At 36.8% G+C, this 23,007-nt stretch overlaps 1 protein-coding gene across 1 annotated transcript in view; it reads right to left on the reverse strand.

Moving 5' to 3' along the window:
• Positions 1 to 1,151: 1,151 nt before the first annotated feature.
• LOC104463697 (centlein-like) overlaps positions 1,152 to 23,007 on the reverse strand; it is a gene marked incomplete at its 3' end in the record, with an annotated part of 32,130 nt that continues 10,274 nt past the window's right edge. Inside the window, exons 2-5 of the mRNA XM_010076125.1 lie at positions 19,190 to 19,324; positions 18,421 to 18,600; positions 10,086 to 10,219; positions 1,152 to 1,314 (exon numbers count right to left, since the gene is read on the reverse strand). Of these exons, the coding sequence (XP_010074427.1) occupies positions 1,152 to 1,314; positions 10,086 to 10,219; positions 18,421 to 18,600; positions 19,190 to 19,324 (612 nt within the window). The remainder of the gene's footprint in view (positions 1,315 to 10,085; positions 10,220 to 18,420; positions 18,601 to 19,189; positions 19,325 to 23,007) is intronic.

The raw sequence follows: 23,007 nt of genomic DNA on the forward strand, positions 1-23,007 counted from the left end.
AAATTGAAAGAGCAACTCCTGATACCTATATTCTGTATTTTATTTTTTCTTGAATTCTATAATTTACTTTGTCTTGCCCCAGATAAGTAGAACTCCCCCTGACTTGTACATATTCTGAACAACTTTCATGTAAGTCTACCTGTAGCTTGGCTGGGTTACTGTTGTAGAGAATAAAAGATTCAACATGTATTATCACTGCAGTTAACGATAAACTTGTTCAGATTTAAGTACACAAGAATGCCCTGGGCACTATGGGCTATAAAATGTTAACCAAACACATCTTTGGAAACCCAGTACTGATTCTGGCTTGACTTAGGCCCAGCTTCACAATTTTATCACAAAAACTGCATACTCTAAGTAAGATGATAAAGGGAAACATCTGTTTTTTGAAAAAGCACAGACAGTAACAAATTTGAGAAAACAGTTCCAAAACTGGTAGCAGGTACATGAAAGCTGTATATCCAACTTCCTCCTTGTCTTCTTCCTTCTCAATGTTTCTAAAAAGGAAGGAAACATATCTTCTGTGTTTCATACAGACTGCAAAAACAACATCCATATAATTTCTTACACTCAAAAAGAGAAGCTCTGAATAGTGCACATGTGATAGCTTTTCAGGGTTAGCATTTTTCCTGGCGTTCATCAAAAATATGAATCTTTTCTGTAAATGTAGTCTAAAATTCTGAATTAGTTATCCATTTAAAAAGCTATTATGGCAACAGTTTTTTCCAGTGAATTTTGATAGAGTAGGTTTTTGCATCTTAAACCAGTAAAACTGTTTGAGATTCACATAAATACATTATTTTCAAATGAAAGGAATTTATTCTAAATTATCAAAAACAAATTGCAGAATTTAGTAATTGAAAGCTCTAGAAGAGAAAAAAGAAAAACGTAGATAACACAAAATTACATAAATTTATATGCTTGACAATTCACTCCTATTTTGCTTCAGATGCAACTAAATCTGAAGGCTCAATGTAAGTGGCCATATATGCTGAGATGTAACTCTTACTCTGTCAACCATATTTTGGAAACAGTAAAGATCCAGAGATCTAAAGGATGCAACACTACACAGTCCTTTGATTACTCTGTCCATCGATATTGTACAAATGGATATTAAATGAACCCTGTGATCATAAAGCACAATGACATACTTTTTGATATGATGTTGTTTCAGCTGTGTGAGCATCTTCTTGGTCTTTCAGTACTTTTCGTGTATCAGTATTGAGAGCCTGAAGCTGCTTTATCAGCTCAGCCTGCTGTGCTGTATGTTCAACGTTTTGTCTGTAAAGATTCTGCAGCTCCTGTAACTCCTTCCTGTACAAAACAAGCAATAAAGAGAAATTAAGAAAATGAATAACAATGACTTAAACAATTGCATTCAAATAATTTTATTGTAAATAATGAGCTTCCTATTTTCATTTATTTTTCTGTCAGTTGCCTGATAAACACTGGAAGTTACATATAAAATATTTATCACATACTTTTGTGAAATATCTACAAAACACTTAAGTTTCAAAATGGAATGCCTTTCAATTTCCCTGTAATGCTCCAAGTGCTCTAAAATAAATGGATTTTCGCTACTTCATCAACACTTTCTGATCAATATTCAGTTAACTCTTTAGTGGGAATTGTCAAAATGCAAAATATTTAGAAAACATAGACATAAAATAAGATGGGTTTTTTTGAAATAGAACCATCACAAAAAACATAAAAGTTTTTCTTAACTTGTAGAGTATGTGTAATGCAAGTCTCTTTTCTGGAATGCATCTGCTCCCTAGACACACAAAGTATGTCTGCTGATAAATTCCTTTTTATCTGCAAGTACAGCATACTTCAACAATGATAAGCAAGGTAAGTAAACTTTGGTGTGTATTAGATAACGTAACAATAAAACTACTATAAGCAACAATAGGAATATTATAATGCCAGGACAGGACAGATCTAGGATGATCAGTCTGCTTGAGAATTTTACTGTACTGCTGATAGATATTCCAAGGCAGAAACAAAGATCAGTAGATCTTACTTATTATAAAGAATTATTTAAAACTTGGGTATATTTTCTGTAACACGTTAAAAGTCTGGATGACTCCATTAGTCCCTTTTTATGTATTTTCTAATCAATTCTCTGTTTAATTCACAAGCACATTTCACACTAGTATTACACAGAGGTACTGAAATATAAGTTTATCATTCCAACTAATTTTCTTCCTTACTTCCTCAGAATTTTCTTGGTGACCTCCAACACACCTGCAACTTCTCTGTGCCTAGAATTATCATTAACAAGAGTTATCATTATTTTTTTTTTAATACTGCTAGAGATGTCTAGTCAAAAGATTAGTGTACAAAAGGTAAGCAGCAATACCAAGTTTGTTGTGTTTTCTGAGAAACTACAGAATGACAAAGAAACCATTTTAAGTGAACTTTGAAAAACCATTTCTTAAGACTTGTGCCACTACTTAGTATGTTGATTATTCACTAAAGGTACAACATCTGAAGAATTATATAAAAAATTGAAATTACCACAATAGCACAGTCAGACAACTTAATGTTGTTTAAAAAGCACTATTTAAAAAAGCCAGTTAACAGGCCACTACAGGGGAACACTTAAAGACATGCTTACTTAACAGTATTTAAGTCCCACTGTTCTCAATGAGATGTAAAGTAGCTCCTCAAAATTAAGAATGGTAGAGATGCATTAAGGACTCTTCCTGTAACAAAACCAAACTACAACTGCAGTATGTAGTTCACAGGTACTAATTTAACCCCGTTCACAAGCACAGCAGCAGCAGCAAGGACACAGCGATACACAGCACTTTCCAACACACTGTACAACAGGCTTCCAAACAAGCCCTGGTTTCATTTCCCTGAATGGGAGTATACACTAGAAAATTACACACCTTTGTACTGCAGATTACATTAGTTTTGCACAGGTTCTCCAATCAGATCTTCATTTTGTTATGAAAGGGAAAAACATGGGATAACACTGAATCCTCAGATATGTTGGAAATGTTGGTAGTAACTGTTGCCAAGACCACTCTGCTATATTGCTGCTCTTTAATTTGTATGCAAACGTCAATGCAGTTAAATATGTCTGTCACCTGAGAATACACAGTATTATGCATTCTCTAATAGTCTGCCTGCAAAGTTTATTAAGGTCAATGGGCATCTTTTTTGTTGACTTTATCAGGCTTTGAGTCATACTCCAAAGGAGAGGGAATGGGGGGGCCAGGGGGAAAACTGAACCTTGCAGCCATCCAAGAACAGCATTACAGTCAGAACACGTTGACATGTTTGCTCATGTTAAATCTAAGGATTTTTAAATATAAAGAAACCCACGTCACAGATCCATTATGCCACATTTTAAAAATTGAACTTTATTTCTTCAGACACATATCCTAACTTGCTTTATTTTTCTTTTTTGAGTAAAAAGTAACAAACCAAAATAGTCACAATCTGAAAAATTCTTGATGCAGAAATACACAACCTGTATTTAACCTGCAGTTGTACATTACAGCTGCTTGCATCCTCTTTGGTGAACGAGGTACTATTTTTACATTACAAATCCACAGGGGGAACCTTCTTTTATTTCATTTTTACACGGGAGGAAATTATGCTCAATCAGGAACTAATCAGCACCAATGGTGCACCACAAATAAATTCACAGAATGAAGCACCTTTGATGACAGACAGGTCAACTTGGTGCAGGAGCTTTAAACTAGGAATGGCAGGGTAAAGAGATGTTGTCCAAGTAACAAGTGTGGGATCTGTCGCTGGTGCTGGCAAGCAAATGGCATAGGTTGGTGTGGACAGGAAAGACCTTTTGACTAACAATATAAGGCTCAGGGAGGACCACCTCAAGTGTATGCACATAAATCGGGGAGTGCTGAAAGGAGTATGGAGGATGCTCTTAAGAGTCTTCCTGGGAAATAAGCACAACTGGGTGCCCATCTGAAGTTCCTGTTAAAATGCACACAGTATGTCCCCATGGAGGATGACAGGAGGAATTAGAGATATGTCTGCAGTTGCAGGTCTCTCTGGGATCCTGGAGACAAGGTGGGCTAACTCATGTGACTGGAGTGCTACCATGCACGGACACAGGCTCTTTAGGAAGGACAGGCTGGGATGGCAAGAAGTTGCCCTTTATGTGAAATAGTAGTGTAAATGTATGGAGCTCTGCCTTGGTATGGGCAAAAAGCCGTATGAGAGTGTGTGGATCAGATGTGGGCAGACCAATGTGGATGACATGGTGGCTGCCTGCTGATGCCTCCTGATCAAGAAGAAGAATGAAATCCTCTTTGGAAAACTGGAAAAAGATTCATGTTTGCAGGCCCCTGTCTTCAAAGGGGACTCAAATCACTCCAGTATGTGCTGGAGGGACACTGCAGCACAGCACAAGCAATCTAGGTGGTTCCTGGAGTGCTTTGATCCTGCAGTAAACAGGTTGATGAGGGGAGACACATTGCTGGACCTCATACTTACAAACAAGGAAGAACTGGTCAGGGATGTAAAGGGCAGGTGCAGCCTTGTCTGCAGCCACTTTGAGATGATGGGAGCTCAAGACCCCAAGAAGAGGAAGAAAGGCAAAACACAGGATCACAAGCCTGAATTTCAGGGAAAGCAGACCCTTGGGCATTTTCAGGTACCTACTTGAAAGAATCCAGTATCATATCAGCCTGAAGAGAAGACGAGACCGTGAGAGATGGTTGATTCTCAAGGGTTACCTCCTCCAAGATCAACAATGGTTGAAAAGCCTACCCAGAGAGGTTGCAGAGTCTCCATTCTTGGACATACTCCAACTCGACTGGACACTCTCCTGGGCAGCCTGCTGTAGCTCGTACTTCTCCAGCAGAGGGCTAGACCTGCTGGAGCAGTGGGACTACACAATCTCCAGAGGTGTTTGCCAGCCTCAGCCACTCAGTGATTCTGTGTGATTCCGTAACTAGTTTGCTTGCAGTGTGCTCAATAAGAGTATACAAAATCAACCCCATGATAAGCAGAAAAACAATTACAAGATAAAAATCAATTTCTAGTCAAAATATCCACTAATATGCTTACTCAGCAAACTACTAAGCACTCTACAGGAGACCACTGTCTGCCACTGCAGCAGGATAAGGATCTTAAATCCTAAGTAAAATGATACTCTCAGGTGAGCATGTAACAGAAGAAATAATCAAAAATTGCAAATTGAATGTAACAAACGTAATGAGTGGCATTTTAAAATATATATGCCTATATACACACCCATATATTTGTATGTATACATGCATCTATACATACACACACAGATATGTAGAAATACATACATCTACACATAAAAGAAAAATTATGTGGATGTGTGCATGTACACATACAAATAGGATATATGTATACAAATATAAGCACATATTGATAAAATGTTACTGTACACTCTAAACAAACACAAATACAAATTTAAGAAAAAGTCACCATTAGCAACACTAATTGAAAAAATATTCCCTTAGCTAAGCACCAAAATTGAAACACTTAGTAGGTCTATTTTTTCCCCACCATCCCCGTAAACACACACATCATTATAAAGTGAGAGTATTTAATTCCATTTAACACTGAAGTCACCAGATATCACTGAGAAAAAACACACCTAACACCTCAAGACCAATACAATGGGAAACCAAGAAATTTACAGAAAGTGGACTGCACTCAAGTTATAAGGGAGAGCTTGCTATGAAAAAGTCAGTTTTTTCTCAAGTCAAAGCAGAAGAGCATAAATAAATTATTTTGACCACTAAAGTAAGAGTACAATAACCTTAGCAGATTTTGCTTCAAGAATCAAAGGTTTGACACCTTGTCCTGCCAATTACAATATTTAAGATTCATACTACTGTTTAGGGTAGTGTCCTAATTTTGACCCAGCCAAACACTACAACAACTGCTTGCGCACCCTCCCCCCTCCTGGAGATGGGGGAGAGAATTAAAGGGGTAAAGGGAGAAGAGACTGGTGGGTTGAAATAAGAACAATTTAATAACCGAACTACAATAAAATTTAAAATAATTATAATAATAATAATGATGATAAAAATATATACAAATATACCAATGAGTGATACACAGTGATACTGCTCACCACCCGATGAACAAGGCTCAGCCCATTCCCAGCTAATGATCCTGGAGCACGGAGAGTCCCAAAAACTGCAACTCTGGAATGGAGATAACAGCCCGAGATAAGGTCCAAGAGACCAAGATGACCCTGAGAGACGGGCAACCCAGAGGGAGACAACTCGAAGCAATAGAGAATACTTTGAGACAGAGCCTCATCTCTATACTGGGCACGACATTCATGAAATGGAATACACCATTGGCCAATTTGTGTCTCAATCCTAAACCTAAGGTAGAAATCCTAGGCTAGTAATTGTGGCTGTGCTCCCTCCCAGCTCTTCCTGCACCTGCAGACACTGGCCCAGCAGAAATGCTGAAAAGTCCTTGGTGGTCCTGGCAACTACTAAAAACACCGATGTGTTATCGGCCTTCTCCTCAGCACAAATCCAAAACACAGCCTCACACTAGCTATGAGAAAGTTAACCCCCAGCTGAAACCAGGACAGGTAGAGATAGCTCTGGTGCTCACATCTGACAAGACGGTGAACTAAAGCTTCCTCCTCTCCTTAAAGGATAGTATTAAATAAAACTTATGTCTTGCACATACCAACAGTTTAAGTGTAAACCATGGCTTCCCAGAGATGCAAATGAAATTAGTAGCTACTGTCCTGCAAATAGAGTTAAGATTCATTACATCCACCACTTCAGGGGATGTTGTTGGCTTTGTTTCACCACCACAGATTTGGTGAATATGCTTGGATTCTGAGTACCTCAGCTAACCCCATTATCAAGGGAATGTAACAGGGTTTGGGGTAATTCAGGAAACCTCTAGATTCTATTACCTGTAGTTTTGAAATACAACCCAGTGACAGGCACTATGAATTACAGCTTCTCAGGGGAATGGCATAGATACTGTGAAATGGTTTACAGCACACAGCAAAGAGCAACCTAAAAATCCCAAAGCAGCAAAATAAGGGCTGAGTAGAATCTGACTCCCTCATAATTTACAGCACGGAGGTAAACAGCAACAGCAGTGGTGGGGGGGTGTAAGCATCAAAAAGAACACTTCAGGAATTTGAAATGAAACCCAGTGAGATCAAGAGTGCTTTGCAAAAATAAAGCCAGGAAAGAAAGGTGGTGGCTTCTTGAAGACATTCACTGTGCAGGATGGATCCTGTACATACTGTCTGTTCCCTGGTCTTGGAAAATTTATCTTCCACACCTCAGAAGTATATGAGACACTGGGTGGGATTTTCTAAAACACCTGCTATTCTGTAAGACCAGACTTAGACTGGAGTACTTCAAAATTTTGGTCTCTGCTAATCTGCTGAAAAATACTACTCCTTAAAGAAAACAGTTCTCTTAGGGTTTACAGACATAGTCACTCTTAAACTGAAAGAAACCTCTTCATAACAAACTGACAGATATGCAGAACAGAGCAAGAAGTTATGATTGCACAAGAAACAGAGCACCAGACCTGTTTGCACATAGACCCTTAGAGACTTTATTTTCCAATTGCTTTTGGCATCTACTGTAAAAAATTTCAGACAGTACTACCAAGGTGTCAGCTGAAAGAGTATTTTTCTGAATCTGCCTATACTGCACATGAAAGAAGACACAAATGAAGCATCCTTCCTTTTTTCCTCCAAAGCTTCTCATTATTATGACTGTGCTCCTGGTCTGTTTTCAAAAAAGGGGAGGGTGGGGAAGGCAGGCAGCACACAGGGAGACAGAGACAGAGCAGCAGGAAGAATTGAGATATTTGCAAATCAGACTGTCTTTTTCAGCTCCAAAAGTTTGAAATTGTTGATGGGAAACTGGAGATAGTAAGGGAGATGGGGGTATTTTACACGTTATTTGTCAAAGAATTTTCTGACAGCATTAAATGACAACTGAGCATTCAATGTGGTACTTTTATAAGACTAAGTTTTATACAAGGATAACTGGAAAAAAAAATGGTTAAAAAAAAGGAACAACCAAATGCTTCAATCATTAAGTCAATACAGTCAATAAGATCTTGGCCTACAATATGAGAAGATGTAAAGACTTGATTTTCTTCTCAGATTTTTTCCTCTAATTCTGAAGTTGTTGCTTTCTTTAATGTAAGATTTTGGCTTTTGTCTACATCGACTTTTGTTATTTTACTTTTCTTTTATTAAGAACCAATTAAAAAATAGTTGTAGCCATGTACTGACACCTTGAGAAGATAAGGAGAAACTTTAGTATTCTGTACTACAAAAAATACAGACTGTTTGAAATTCTTAGTTTGTATTGCTAACTACTGAAACTGCTGTTTAAAACTTTTTATCATAAACCTTCTTTTTTCAAAATAGAAATGTCAACAAGAAACTTGTAGCCAAAGACAGTTCATTAAGTAAGATTAGCAGACATTGAATTACAACGTTACTGACCAAATATATACATAAATATAATCCATCAAGTATAACTCACATATTAGTGATATGGAAAAATACTTTCATTGCAATACCAGTTAAATATCTAGGAAGGAAAACATTTGAGTACACAGAAAAACATACACAATCAGTTGCCAAACTCTTTTCCATGAATTTAGAAGGTTGGTTGTATGGAAAAACATACAGAAAAAGACTTCGAACACTTCAAAATAAGTATGTTGTCCACATTTTTGTTACCTGAAGTTCAGATCTATTTTCAAATAAGTAATTATTTTAACTACATATTTAAAAAAGGTGTCTGTTACAAATTGTAAAAGGTTGTTTTGCACTGAATAGCAAATAATACATTTTTGAGAAATTTAAAGTTCAATGATTTGGCCAACTCAGTCTGCAATAACCTAAACTGCAACCAAAAAGCAGTAACTTTGCATACCTTGATCACCCGACTTTAAAAATGTCTTCCCTGCTGTCCCTAGTTTTCCCACTATATGCATACTGAGAATCATTTTAGAAGACAATAAAGCCTATTAGTCCATTAATGAATTTTACAAATTCCAGTGATTTCCCCTTTCAGTAAAATTTCCTCCTAAAATTGTCTAAACTTATTGGCTTTTGGAAACCCAACCGTTATACCTTTTAAATATGATAATAAGGAGACACCACTTTTCCTGTAGAGATTTCAACAGCTACTAGGATGACAATTTAAGTCTGAGGTATCAGAAACAATATTTCTGTTTTTTTCTCAAAAAGACTTAGACACTGACTCCCTACAGTAAAATTATTTCTGCTTGGAAAGCAAAGAGGAGTGTCCATACCAATCATTTCTGCATCTCAACTGCGGCTCTACAGGGATAACTGCAGTTTGAGGGAATATTGAAGGGAATATTATTTGTCTAACACAGGAGTGACAAACACTGCATGCCTCTGAAACCAAGAAATGAAAAATTGACAATTTCCTGACAATCCACTTAAAGTTACCAGTTGTCTACTGCCATTACCTTCATTTTGAGGAATTCAGTAGTCTAGTCAATTCATATAATTAATTTCATCCATCATTTCCACGACTCAAATAATGCAGCGCTAATCTTACAGATTCAGTGCAAGGAAATTGTGTATGAGACCTAAGATAACGCTTAAATCACTGCACTTCAAACCTTTAACAAAGGCTTATGCAGACTTTTGCTGATTCATCAGATTTGACTCTAATTAAAATGTTAAAGTTACGCTTAAAGCTTTTCCAAGTTTAAGGCATTTAGCCTCTCCAATTAAATGTTTATGTCACCAATCATATGGGTATTTTGTTACTTTCAGTGGAGATTGGTAGTTCTCTGACCCAATGCTAATTACAGAAGTGTATTTTTTAAAGACCATCCCTACTCAAAAACTGATAATAACATACTAAGAGTCAAAATATGTTAGAGTCTACATAAACTGTCATCTACTAGTAGACTTTCAAGAGCTTTACACCTCACAGAACAGAATGGTATGAAAATACACTTGCACAAAAATACTTCTAATGCAAGATACTGCTTTGTAAGTAGAACAACAGTCTTTTTGAGAAGATTCAGACTTAAAGGTAATGAAATCATTAAATACTTACTTAGCTCTGATCACATCACAATCCTTTTGGGAGAGTTCTTCCTGTTTCACAGCTACCTGAGATGACAAGTTACTGCATATACTGTGCAACTCTTTCATTTGCTCTCTTGCCTCCGCTAAATCACTTTCCAAATTCTGCAAAGGAAGCGTTTGGAATGTATTAAAGACAATGTATAAGAAAGAGTTAAAATCTACTATGCGTGTTATCTATGCATATAGACATGTACATGCTGCATGTGGAAGGAGAATCCTGAATAAAATCTTTGCAAAGCAATAGTACACGAACCATTTAGCTACTGAACTGATTAAACTGATTAAGCCTTGTTTTCTGTGTAGAAATCAAACAGGAAAAACTATTCCTAATAAAAAACATACATTGTTTCAAGTTCTCAAAAAGCTGCACAACATTGCACATGTGAGCTAAGAATCATGCATACAGATTCATTTTTCAGACTGGTTGTTAAACCTGCTCTGATTTTGCACTTCTAATTCAGTGCAAGGAACAGCTGCTTCAGGAAAAGAAATAGCATACAAGAAAGCTTCTGGAAATCCTTGTTGAAAACAATATAAACAAGCAATAGTTGGCCTTTTACAGTAAGCCTTCCTTTAGAAGCTAGTCAGCAAAGTGTATATCTGGGAAATAAAGCAGCAAGGCAGCTCACTCAAGCAAGACTTCAATCTCTACATAGTGACCTTACTAGAGTTCTCTGGAGGATTAGCAACTTAGAAGGGTACTTCAGTCCTTAAAAAGCTTCATATGACTATTCTCCCAGAGTGTTTTAAGGCAAGATTGAGGCAAGAATGGAAATAGAAATATTACAGCAATATCTAGAGCAGAGTACCAGAAGGTCACAATGGCCTTAAACCTAGCTTGGTATTACACTACTCACAGACGCAATCACTTGTTCTCAGTAATGCAAGTATTCCAGGATTCATCAATAATTTAAAATTAACACTACCTAGTAGGATAGTATGGCTGATCTGTGGCCAACAGCATATTAGTTTATCTTCCATTTACACATAGACTTAGCTAAAGAAATGAAGAAATGCACATTTTTCCCTTCCAGCAAAGGTGTCTCAAATATTGACGGTATCAAAACATTTTTATAACTGAAAAGCAGATAATTAATCCTCTCTCTTTGAAATAGCATTAAAATGGCATATACATATTTGGACGTATCAGAAGTGTACTACAATCAAATTCTTTGCATTTGGACAAGAATTATCACGTTATGTTAATAACTGCAACATTAATGTGAGGAAATAGCAAAATTAATGGGTGAATGAGGTAGAAAAACCAAGTGTTTCATGACAAATCTCAGGATACATACATGGTCTACCTGACTAATCAGTCATCATCCAATCTCAAAGGCTGAGTAGGAAATTTTATTTTTTCTCAGATAACAAAAGATTTCAGAATTATAGGAGACAGTTCATTCTATCAATACATTAATATGTTGAAGTGTAATAAGATATTTATAACTTACAGCCAAATAATCTTAGCGTTTTTCCTCACTGTTGTTTTTTTTTTTTTCCCACGCTGGCTAGAAGTTATTGTGTATGTGAAGCAAAAATGACAGTAGTTCATATTTTCTGTGAATAAATCCTCTTTGCCTATCTTTCACTCCACACTATCAAGCTGCAGGCTTTTCATGGCAGAGATTAAAAAAATTATCTGATCTTAACAATGCTGAAGTTCTCATCATCCATTGCAGGTTACAATACAAAGAATAGGCGACAAATTATTTTGTCATAAATACAACTTTAGGAGTTATATAACGGCAGAATTTAAAAACACAAAAAAAGTACCATTCAGTACTTCACTTCTTTGGTGACATACACAACTTGCAGATTTTTATTTCAACTAACAATCAGTTCAACCTTTTGAATTGATTTTGAAACCTTGACTTTTTTTGGAAGCATTACTGAAAGGGCAAAACACGAAAATACAGGCAAGGAGAGACTGGTTATACAAACAGTTTGTATACTGAAATATCATCTATGGATACATTCAGTGGAGCCTTGGTACATAAGTTAGAAATCTAAAATTATGAAATAACCTATAATCTTTTACACTCAATTTCTGAATATATCAATTTTCTTAAATCACGTCGAAATTATTATGTTGCCCCTTCGTTGATACACTAGCCAAGAAGGTAGTTTCATTGCAAAAACATGAAGACTGAAAATTTGCTAAATAAAAATTCTCCAAAACGTGATTTTCATATTAAAGCTAATTTCAGTTGTATATACCAACTGTTTAGAATTGAATTTTTAAAGCATATTAAAGCAAAGCTAAGTGCTATTTAAAATATAGTAAGTCAAAACATCTAATAATTCTGTTAAATTAAATGAGGAAGAAAATGCATATTTTAGAGAAAAATACAAGACACAGTAAAAGATACGATACTTCTTGGTAAGAGTACTGAAAGTAAAGCACAAAAAATGCCTTTCATTATTTCTAGCCATGAAAAGTGGTGATCCTAACTAAAATGAAATTAAGATAAATAGCAGAGTAATAATTTAAGGTAAAATACTACAGGAAGTTATTCAAGCCTAAGAACTATAAACTCAGAAAAATCAGAGAGAAGGTGAATTTAAAAGAACTTCAAACATGAAAAGCATAATACACAGACAAAGCATGAGGCAACATAGTCGTGCATAGATTACGGACCCACTGTGAATTAACGCTAAGGTTTTGTTATTTGTAGCTTCAACCCTTAGAAAGTCAGTTTCAAATACAGAAGCTTCATTTTCATGTTTTTTCTTGCTACGTATTATGACAGAAATGAAAGTATTTTTTCAAGGTCCCACCACAATAAAGCTCTCATTTTTCAGTGATACTAAAATCCCAGGCTCCTCTTGACAGAAATGTCTGTTTCTCAGAGTGTTTCATATTAAATGAGAACACCTCTCTCTGCTTCTTTAAAAGCTCTCACCTTCAGACTTTAGGTACTTTAAAAGTACTTTGCTACATACGAAAAAAACCAAACCAAACCAAACCAAACCAAAAATAGTAAGCAATCACACTACCTTTTAGGTCACCTTCCCTTAAAATCTGACACTCTGACATTTTTTATGTCTACATACAAAGCCTTTTTTGACTGTCTCAGTTTGGGAAAATATACAATCTTATTATTATTAAACAATAACTTAAGTAACCTCTACCCAAAGAGCAGCAAAGTAACTCAAACGCCCAATTAATTCTTAAATATGGAGACACATCCATGTATAAGGTGACTGATTAGCAGCTTTCGCACTTGGGTGCTTTCAGGAGATACAGAAAGGGGATATAAGCCCTGGGAAGCACTGAAGAGTAATTTTTGAGAACAAGTTTAAGGCAGAAAGCAAAGCCCTATGTTAATTTTTTTTTTCTTGTACACTGCACATTATTTATACTAAGTTACATATGGGAAAGACAAACAATAAAACACTATTGCCACCCTTTTAGACATCTTAAATGGTCTCTTCCTGTTGATCTGTCTCACTCAGATTTCAGCTAATATGACAAGTCTTTTAAGAAATATTCATTAAATGGGCAAACTAGCCATAGAAGCTTTTACTCTTAATTTGAAAAAGTTGAATTTTATACCCCAATTCAGTTTATAGTAGGTCTGGAAAAAAACAATATTTGAAAGTGACAAGTAACACTCTTCTGCAAAGAAAATGGTTTAAAGACTAAAAAAGCCTTGGGCTGTTAACACTTAGATCCGTCTCTGGGCAGAGGGCAACTTTTCCAAAAGAAGAATCTGTTGTTTAGACCTAGCATTGCTGTCATTTAATACACATTTTAGAAACAACGTTGGGGTAGCTCACATTAATAAGGTTTCATTTTATTCTTCCACAGCTATAGAAGACTAACAGGAATAGTGTCTGTATACAACATCATCTACAATATTGTTAAATATAGTGCTTATTACTGAAAAACGTGTACAAAAAGAGATGCTGGTTCAACTCCCAAACTCAAGGCTGTGAGGCAGAACTGACTTTCAGAAGGGGATATCAGTTTTCCATTCAAATTATTTTTATCTATAATCATTTTTACAATCACTTGAGAACAATACAATTCCATTACTGAATTTGCTCATGAATTACTTTTTTAAAGCACTTCAGGGACATGTTATATTGGGGTGTATATATTAGAACATCATCTGCAGCCCAATATCTTGAAGTGTGATAATGTCATATTTGGCCTCTGTGGATAAGGAAATTATTATTCTTTATTGTTTATAAGCATCCTGTTAAGAGCCAATCTGGCATCCAATATCGATTCTCAAGTGTCAAGTAATAGAAATGGGGAGTGTCAGGAACAGAGGGAGAAATTAATTCAAACTGAAACTTAAATTTTTAAGCAAATATTTACAGGAAGAGTATATGTAGAAACAGTGATGAACTTAAAAAATAAATTCATGTGTTTTTACGAATTATTTTACAAAATATTGACAAAAAATGATGAGACAACATACTACTACTTCCTAGAGGTCAAATCTAATATTTCCCTCTTGCAGATGGTATTTTTAATATGCTTTTCAATTCTTGCAATAGTCTTGTGAGATAATGAACTTCACCTAATTCTGTCCTCTAGCAAATGTGTATAGTCAATAGTCACAGCACATCGAAAGGCAAACAAACAAATTGACAGAAGCTGTGGCATTAGACCCATGGACACACGGAGGCTGATGGGGACCTGGAGAGGTCTCCAGCCACAGCCCCTGTCAAAAGCTGTGAAGTGCCTGGCTGTGTCTTCTCCATGCCTTCCTGCTGGTGCTGGAGATGCTGTCGGATGGCCCCAGATCCAGAGCCATCCCTTCTCCCAGCTGAACCAGCCCATCCCACAGCCTTTCCTCATAAGGCAAGGTCTCCAGCCCCACTGTCTCACTTTCAGCCAGTTTACCAATGTCTTTCTTCTACTGCATCCAAAAAATGGGTCTAGTTTCTAGAGTACTGAGCAGAGGGGGTCAGCTCCTCCCCTGGCTCTCAGGGCCATGCCCTGGCTCATGCCTCTCCAGGTGCTGCTGGCCCTCGTTGCTGCCTGTGTGCATGGGGCTGGCCCCAATGCATCTTGCTGTCCATCAGTGCCTCGGGTTGTCCCCTAGAGCTGATCCGCAGTCCCTGTATGGCTGCAGGGCTCTGTCTTCCTAGGGCAAGACTTATCATTTGTCCTGGTTAAGGCTCCTGTTGGCCTGTTTCAAAGGTCCCCCTGGATAGCAGCAGAGCCCTCAAGCACATCCACTTTCCCCCAGTTTGCTATCATCTGCAAACTCCATTAGCAAGCCTGCTGTCCTTTCTTCCAGGTCAGTGGTAAAGATTTTAAACAAGTCCAGGACAGATCCTGCAGTACACCCCTTACTACCAGCCTACAGGGTACAACCCATTAACCACAGCTCTCTCAACCCAAACATCAGAATAGTTCTTTTAAGTATGTTGTTGTCCACCTATCCAGCTGTAATATCCTAACTTGGGTACAAGAGTACAGCAAGACAGTGTCAAAAATCTTGCTAAAGTTAAGGTCAATCACATCTAATCTCTCCTCTTGTCCAGAGATACAATCACTTTATCACAAAAGACAACCAGGTTGCTCAGGAACTATTCACGCTCTGTAAATCCATGATGTTTCTAGTCACTTCCTCAATTATGTAGCCAGAAATTACTTCCTAGATTAACTTCTCAGTGATATTCCCAGGGACTGAAGTGAGATCAACCAACCTTTGTTCTTAGATTAGCCTTTTCATCAGGGACCTCCCCTGATCTCTATTACTTTTGAAAGATGGTAGGTAGCAACCTGACAGTGACATCAGCCAATTCTCTCAGCACCCTTGGATGCAATTCAGCTGGTCCACTGATGGGTGCTAGTCAAGTTCTCTCAGGTATCTCCCAACTCATCGACTCTTAGTACCTCTCCTTAAACTCTGCCTCTATACACAAATGCTTGGGGGAATCTTGTTAGAGAAGACTGAGGCAAAGACAACATTCAGTACCCCTACTGTATCTATTACCTGCTGTCACTAATTCATCCTTCCCTTTCAGCAACACCCCCCATTTTCCTTGTTCAACCTTTCACTACTAAAGAATGTAAGAAACTCTTGTTACACCTGCCATCACTGACAAGTCTCAACTCACCACCACCCTTGAGTGCCCCGATAATGTTTCTGAACTCCTCCTTTGTAGCCTTCACTGTTTCCACTTCCTGAACACTGTTTTCCACCCCCACCCTACACCTGAGTTTGGTGATTAATTCTGTTTAGCCAAGCTGGTCTCCTGATACATCTACTTGTTTTCCTGAATATCAGAGTGGACCCTATTTGGGCTCGGAGGAAGCTGTCTTTAAAGACTTGATAATTTTCCAGAGCTCTTTTACCCTTCAGTGCTGCTTCTGATGGATTCTACCTATCAGTTCCCTGTTGTTGCTGAAGACTCTCCCCCTTAATTCCAGGCTTGTACTGTAATACTCTCCTTCCTTCATCTTCTCAGGATTTTGGTCTTCACAACTTCGTGGTGGCTATAGCCAAAGCTGACATTGATTACTATCTCCTTAATCAGATCTTCCCTGTTTGTGAACAGCAGATCCAGCTGTGTGTCATTCGTGGTTGGTTCAGGGAATACCCATCTCAAAAAGTTACCAAGACAGCACCTTAACCTGCTTGTGACCCCACCCTCTGAAACACCGACACTACTTATTCCCATCCCAAGAATTACGTGGCTGTGATGCACCCTTCTCTCTTGAGCACACCTCATCAGCCAGAAAGACAGATACACTAAAAATTATTCTGACTGTTTTCAGTGAAAATGTGGGTAACAAGTATTTTCAATATTTTATCCAATATTACAAGCACTACATTTGACAGCTTGAAAATTATTAAATCAGTTTAGTACACGCGAGATTTTTTTTCCTCCAAGTATCAATAAACCATTAATTGTCCTTGGAATCCTACAATCCTTTCATCACAACCACTCCAAAGGCCTCAGTTTGCAAGAACTTTATTTCCCATGTGTCATGGTTTTAAGGCCAGCCAGCAATAAGCACTTCGTGACTGCTCAGTCTCCCCTCTCCCTCGTGCGATGAGGAGGAGAATTGGAAGAAGAAAAGGTGGAACCTTGTGAGTTGGGATAAGGACAGGTTAAATAGCACAACACAAAAAAAGATAAGAAAATAATAACTAACAATAATACTAATAAGAATATATATATGTCTCTCTTTCTATATATATATATATATATCTGAGTGATGCATGACACAATTGCCTACCACCCAGAACCGATGCTCAGCCCGTTCCCAAGCTGCAAATACCTACCCTCCCCCAGTTCCGACAGTTATATACCGGGCGTGACAGCAGGACAGCATGAATATCCCCATGGCTAGCTGGGATCAGCTACTCTGGTTGTGCCCCCCTTCCAGCTTCTTGTAAAAATGAAAGCTATCCCAGCTGTACCCAGGACACCAAGTTAACAGATCTGAATGAAGCTCTTTACAAAGGATTTCGATCAGCACAACAATCAGAAGTGTCACAAAAACCGTTGAATTGCTAGTGGAGAAAAGAAGATGTTTCTGGGCAAGATGTTGATTGGATAGTTACAGCATTGAATATACCAGAAGATCACGTATTATGACAGTATAAAAGAGCACAGCATTGTGTTTATTAGCCATGTAAATAAAAAGAATCCACTAACTAGACGTGTATATAAGCAGCCATCAAACACCTTGATACCATGTTTGTGGCTTATTTCTTACAGGAATTTAAAAAGAACTTGACCATTTTCACCAGCAAACAAGACAAAGTGTCATTTAAATAGAAGATACAATATTCTGCACAATGTATTCAATTATTTCCTTTTCCATTTTATCATAAACAGTGAAAACAGCTTTTTAGTATATTATATGCAGTAATAGGGCCTCTCACAGAGTGGAGCCCTCTGGAGGTTAGGAAACAATTTATTTGAAACTGCAGTTGAAGTTTTAAAGTGTATTTTACAACAAATACCAAGTCTACTACATCCAAATTATAGGTAAGTAAATTACATATTGAGAAAAAAAAAAGAGTGAATGATAACACTTTTAAGCTTTTAATATTTCACGTATATATATTTTTATCTTAAAATACAGTATCTTTTATTTTCTAATGATTACATTTTAAGATGACTATTTGAAGTCAGATTCCTGCTTTGCAACATCAATTTTTAAAAAGCTGTGGGTCTTAAGTGAAGAAATGTAAATGAATGCAAGTCCCCACTGGTAAATTTGAATATATAACTTGTGATTTAAGGAAAACAACTTGTAGTGCAAATGTCTGGAGAAGTTAATTCTGAAATAACATCCAGCAGTCCATTCCACTTCGTACCTTTATTCTGGCATCACTGCCAGATTTTTCTGTTTTCCACTGTGCTTCCTGCTTCCTCAGTTTCTCCAGGTCATGTAGCAGGTCAGCACAGCATGTATTTAATCCCTTATTTTCCTCCTCCAGGTTTTTTATAACCAGTCTTCTTTGCTCTTCCTTCTTCTGTGCACACTCCTCAGTGTCCTGTAGAACAGTACCACAAGGGCCGATAAACAAAAAAAGTGAGAACTAATCAGCAAATATAAACTGTGCCGTTTTACCCTCACAGCAGCTTCTTCTATATTTGATGGCCAAGGTCACCTGTGTACTTTTATTGGCCTCTTTCATGCAGGTGGAAGGGTCATATTTTTTAGCTGGATGACAGCTTTGATGAGTACACATTTGCAAAGAGCCCATTAATTGATCAAGCTGCCTTTGATGCTGTCCCCAGCTATTTTTGAGACCCACACAGACATATCCTCCCAGACCTCGGCTTTATCAATTAATAATGCCAGTCCCATCAGAATCTAATTACAAGAAGCCACATCTTCACACTCCTACTTTCTTTGCTCCATTTCCATCATTAACTATTTATCTGGAAGTTATAAAGCTTGGATTCTTGTCTCTAAAGCATCTTTCTCGGAGTTGGTATGTGAGAAAACAGTAAGGTATAGCAAGGCCTAAGGCAATTTTTTTCTCCAACCTTGTCACTTTCTGTGCCACAAAAGCTGACATTGCTTAAAGAACTACTTCAAAGCTACAGACTTACGAAACTATGTACAAGTCAATATACCTTAAGTTCTTGGCTTTTATCTCTAAATTTCTGGTTCAAGTTACTGAATTCATTCTTCAAACGGGCATTTTCCTCATCCACAGCAGTTTTTCTCTGTATTAAGTTGTTTATCTCCTGCTCCTGTTCTGCGAGTCTCTATTTAAAAGAAAAATACTCTCTTAATAGACAAAAAGCAAGTGTAAAAGAATATGCATACACTGTATTTTATACCTGTGCATTTTATACCTATGAAATGTAACAATCTGACATATGTAGTTTTACAGCATTATTTTCATTTCATAAGTACTTTAATCATAACCAAACTGCATGACTATATGACAAAGTAATGTCAACAAGGAATTTAATATCTTGCTGCTACTAAACAAAAGAGCCCAGAAACACAGAACTGAACAGAAATTATTCAGTCAAGCTTAGACGTAAGACAGACATTTGCAGAAGCTATAGTTGTGCCTACGGATTAAGAATACATTAGAACACTTTCACTTGCACTTTTAGTGTACCAAAAATCAAGACAAAGTACGTTCCAAATTCTCTAGAATTCGTTAAGATAATGAGAAATAACTACTAAGTGACAGAACCGAAAAGATTATGATACAAAATAGTTGTAAAAAGGGAATTAAGTCTGCATCCGCAGGTCAAGGAAAACAATACAACTCTGTTCAACACAGACAACAATTTAGTGTACCCATACATAGTAAAGTCTCACTGCCATCACAAAGCAACTTCAACTTTCTGTGCTAGGAACTTGCATTCTATTATTATGACTTTCATATTAAAACACCCTCACTCTTAGAAGCATATTAGAACTCTGCATTTTTCTTCAGAAGTCTGTTTTGCCCCTTCCCTTCCTAAATTAAAATGACATCCATCTAAAACATTTTCTTAGTAATAACACTGTAACTGTAGCAAAAAACAAATGAAACTTTTATCTCAGGACAAAATTGCAACTGTTTTGCCTTTAATATACAAACTCAGCGAAATGTATTCAGAAACATAAAAAATGATCAACAAAAGGATATACCTTTAGATTAGTCTACAATACTGCTGATAACATACATAACGGTTTTCAGCCTCCAGATGGTTAAATCTGATCCATGTGTATGTCAGGCATGAAAAAGAATGAAAATGGCCTGAGAAAAAAACATGTAAAACAACACCTTTGAAGTCATATCCATTCATTTTAAACCTACATACAACAATCAGGGAAAAAAAATGTAACTATGTCCCCACTGAACTCAAAGTAACTCACTCCCAAGGAGAAACACAGGTATGACAGGTAGCAGCCCTATATACAAAGTAAGCTGTGCAGGGATACGCAGGGCTTGCTCCTCACGTTGAACAGTTGTCAGTGTGTTGGCACCTAGAGCACCCACACTGCACAAGGAAACTGTTCACAAACAGAGAACCACAGAAGGACAGGGCAATTTTGAGAACCTGAATACCAGTTTGAATACCAGCTCCTCAAGATATGCACGCTCTTCTCCCTACTCTGCACAATTAACGAGCATAAAGTAACTCTTCTCTGGCCTTTCTACTGCACTATGTTGTAACATTTGACAACTAGCTTAATAGTCAATAAACTAACTTTTTCAGTATTACCAGACTTAAATCATATAAAAAAGCATTAATTTCACATATCTGATTGTAAGATTAAGGTTGGCCGAAATAATTTCTTCATCAATACTTATTTAAACCACTAGTGACCTCGTGACAGTAAGGCATGTGAAAAATATAAATGAAGATGTGCAGTGAAATTATCTATATATTCAGCAAATGTCTTAGTCATTAAAAATATAGGACTATTTCTTTGTGTGGTTGTATCTTTCCCTCCTTGTTTGTTTCATTTTTTTACTTTTTAACAGAGACCTTTGTTGTAACTTTTTTCCAAATTACTCTGAATGTCTGCCTCTCATCTGTAGACCTCTTCTCTTTTTCTACACATCACATTCTCACCTTCCTTACAAATATTTTTATTGTTCTATTTCTCCTACCACCATCTCCAAATGTTTCCTATACGTTGTTCTTCCATATTTAGTAAGCTTATTTTACACTTCTGACCACTACTTCTATCCACAGACTGTTACAAATATGGTAAAATTTCTTATAAATTAAAAAAAACACCCCATACCACATTACATCGCAAAAAATAAGTCGAAGCAAGAATAAATATTGCAACAAGTTCAGCATATGAGAAAGGTAACTATCCAGCTAAGTTCTGTAGCAAATATTGAAAACAAGCAACCATGAACAGATAATGTTTATTAAATAGTGTTGGGAAGCATGAAGGATATTTTTTTCCCACACTAAAAATTTAACTTTTTCAAGAAAAAAAAATTATCTTTGTTGTACTTCATACTCAATAGCAACCACAGTAGAATTCAAGAATATACAAAATCATGTATTTCCTAACAGTGTTCTTTAAAAACATGGAAAAGAAAGTGAATGTGAATTGAAGAGAATGGAAAAAATGTGAACAAAAATTGAGAGAAAAGTAAAAGAAAATATAGAAAACTCATATTCTCATATCTTTGATTTTTGCCTCAGATGTCATTAATTCCAACCAACCAAGCAGACAAAAAAACCCCCACAGAACTAGCCTGTATTTAAAACAGTGTTTAGTTGGTAATTTAATCTTGAACCTACAGCGTACTTGTTTATTTTTTATAATACAACTCCATTAGAGAGGCTCATTCTACAGCACTGGCACTTTGAACAGACTCCAGTCAAAGTTTGCCTAAGACTACAGATTCATAGTCATTGTTCCATTTCCTCCAAAGAAAAACTAAACCTGAATTTCAGATTCAGAAGTTTATATGAAATTTTTCTCACTGACATAACCCCGTGCATAAACCTTCTCAGCCTAGTTTATTATCAGCAGATGTTAAGGAAGGGATAATGAAATAAAGAGACTTCCTCCCAACTAAGGACTCCCCTTTTTCATATTTTGAACCTACCAGACACCAGGCTCAATTTTACACTATTTAAAAAGCAAAATATTTGCTCTTCAGATACATTATTACAGTTACAGCAACAAACTGTTGCTGGCAGAGATGATTTAGTTGCATCTTTAAAAAGGTATGAATCCACATTACCCTGGAAAGCATCAGTTATTTTGTTTTCCTCCCTCCCACTCCTCAGGTCCTCATAGAATTTGAATGAGCAGCTCCTTTGAGTCTCCCTTCCAGCTCATTACTACTTGTTTAACATTTATCAAGACAAAGTCTATGTTCAAAAAACACACTTAGAAATTCTATCTACCTGAAAGAGCCTATTGGCTCTAACAGAGTTAAAAATTCACAAACACATGCTCTCACAAAATCTCCCAGTGCAACTCCAGCTCTTTAAGGCTCTTTTGAGTACACAAGCTACATCGTGTTACTATTTAGTTTCATTATACACTGCGCAGAAACTAGTAAGCATATGTGTATTTTTGAAGTGAAATCAAACATCTTTGGGTCCTGTTTGGAATGGGAAGTTTTCCAGCAATTTGGAGCATGAATGGCAACATGAAGTTACAAAAGTGCAACTAGCTATTTCAAATGTTTGTTTCATATTGCTGAGATTAAATTTTAAACTCAAATAAGCTTACTTTGCATGATAATCAGACAGATTATCCCCACAACTGACCCACTTAAGACTTCAAATAAATCAAAAGGCAAATACATCATATCAAATACTTAGCAGCAAACTCACCTAAGTAGTCTACAAAGTCATCTACTGCAGCAGTAGTAAAACATTATTTAGGTAAGTTATGTCCACATGGAAATAATTATGCTACGTTTCAAAGCATTTTTCTTGGGTACCACTTTGTATGCTCT

This window comes from Pterocles gutturalis, unplaced genomic scaffold, assembly GCF_000699245.1.
Source record: "Pterocles gutturalis isolate BGI_N339 unplaced genomic scaffold, ASM69924v1 scaffold10963, whole genome shotgun sequence".
In the NCBI taxonomy this organism is placed as follows: Eukaryota; Metazoa; Chordata; class Aves; order Pterocliformes; family Pteroclidae; genus Pterocles; species Pterocles gutturalis.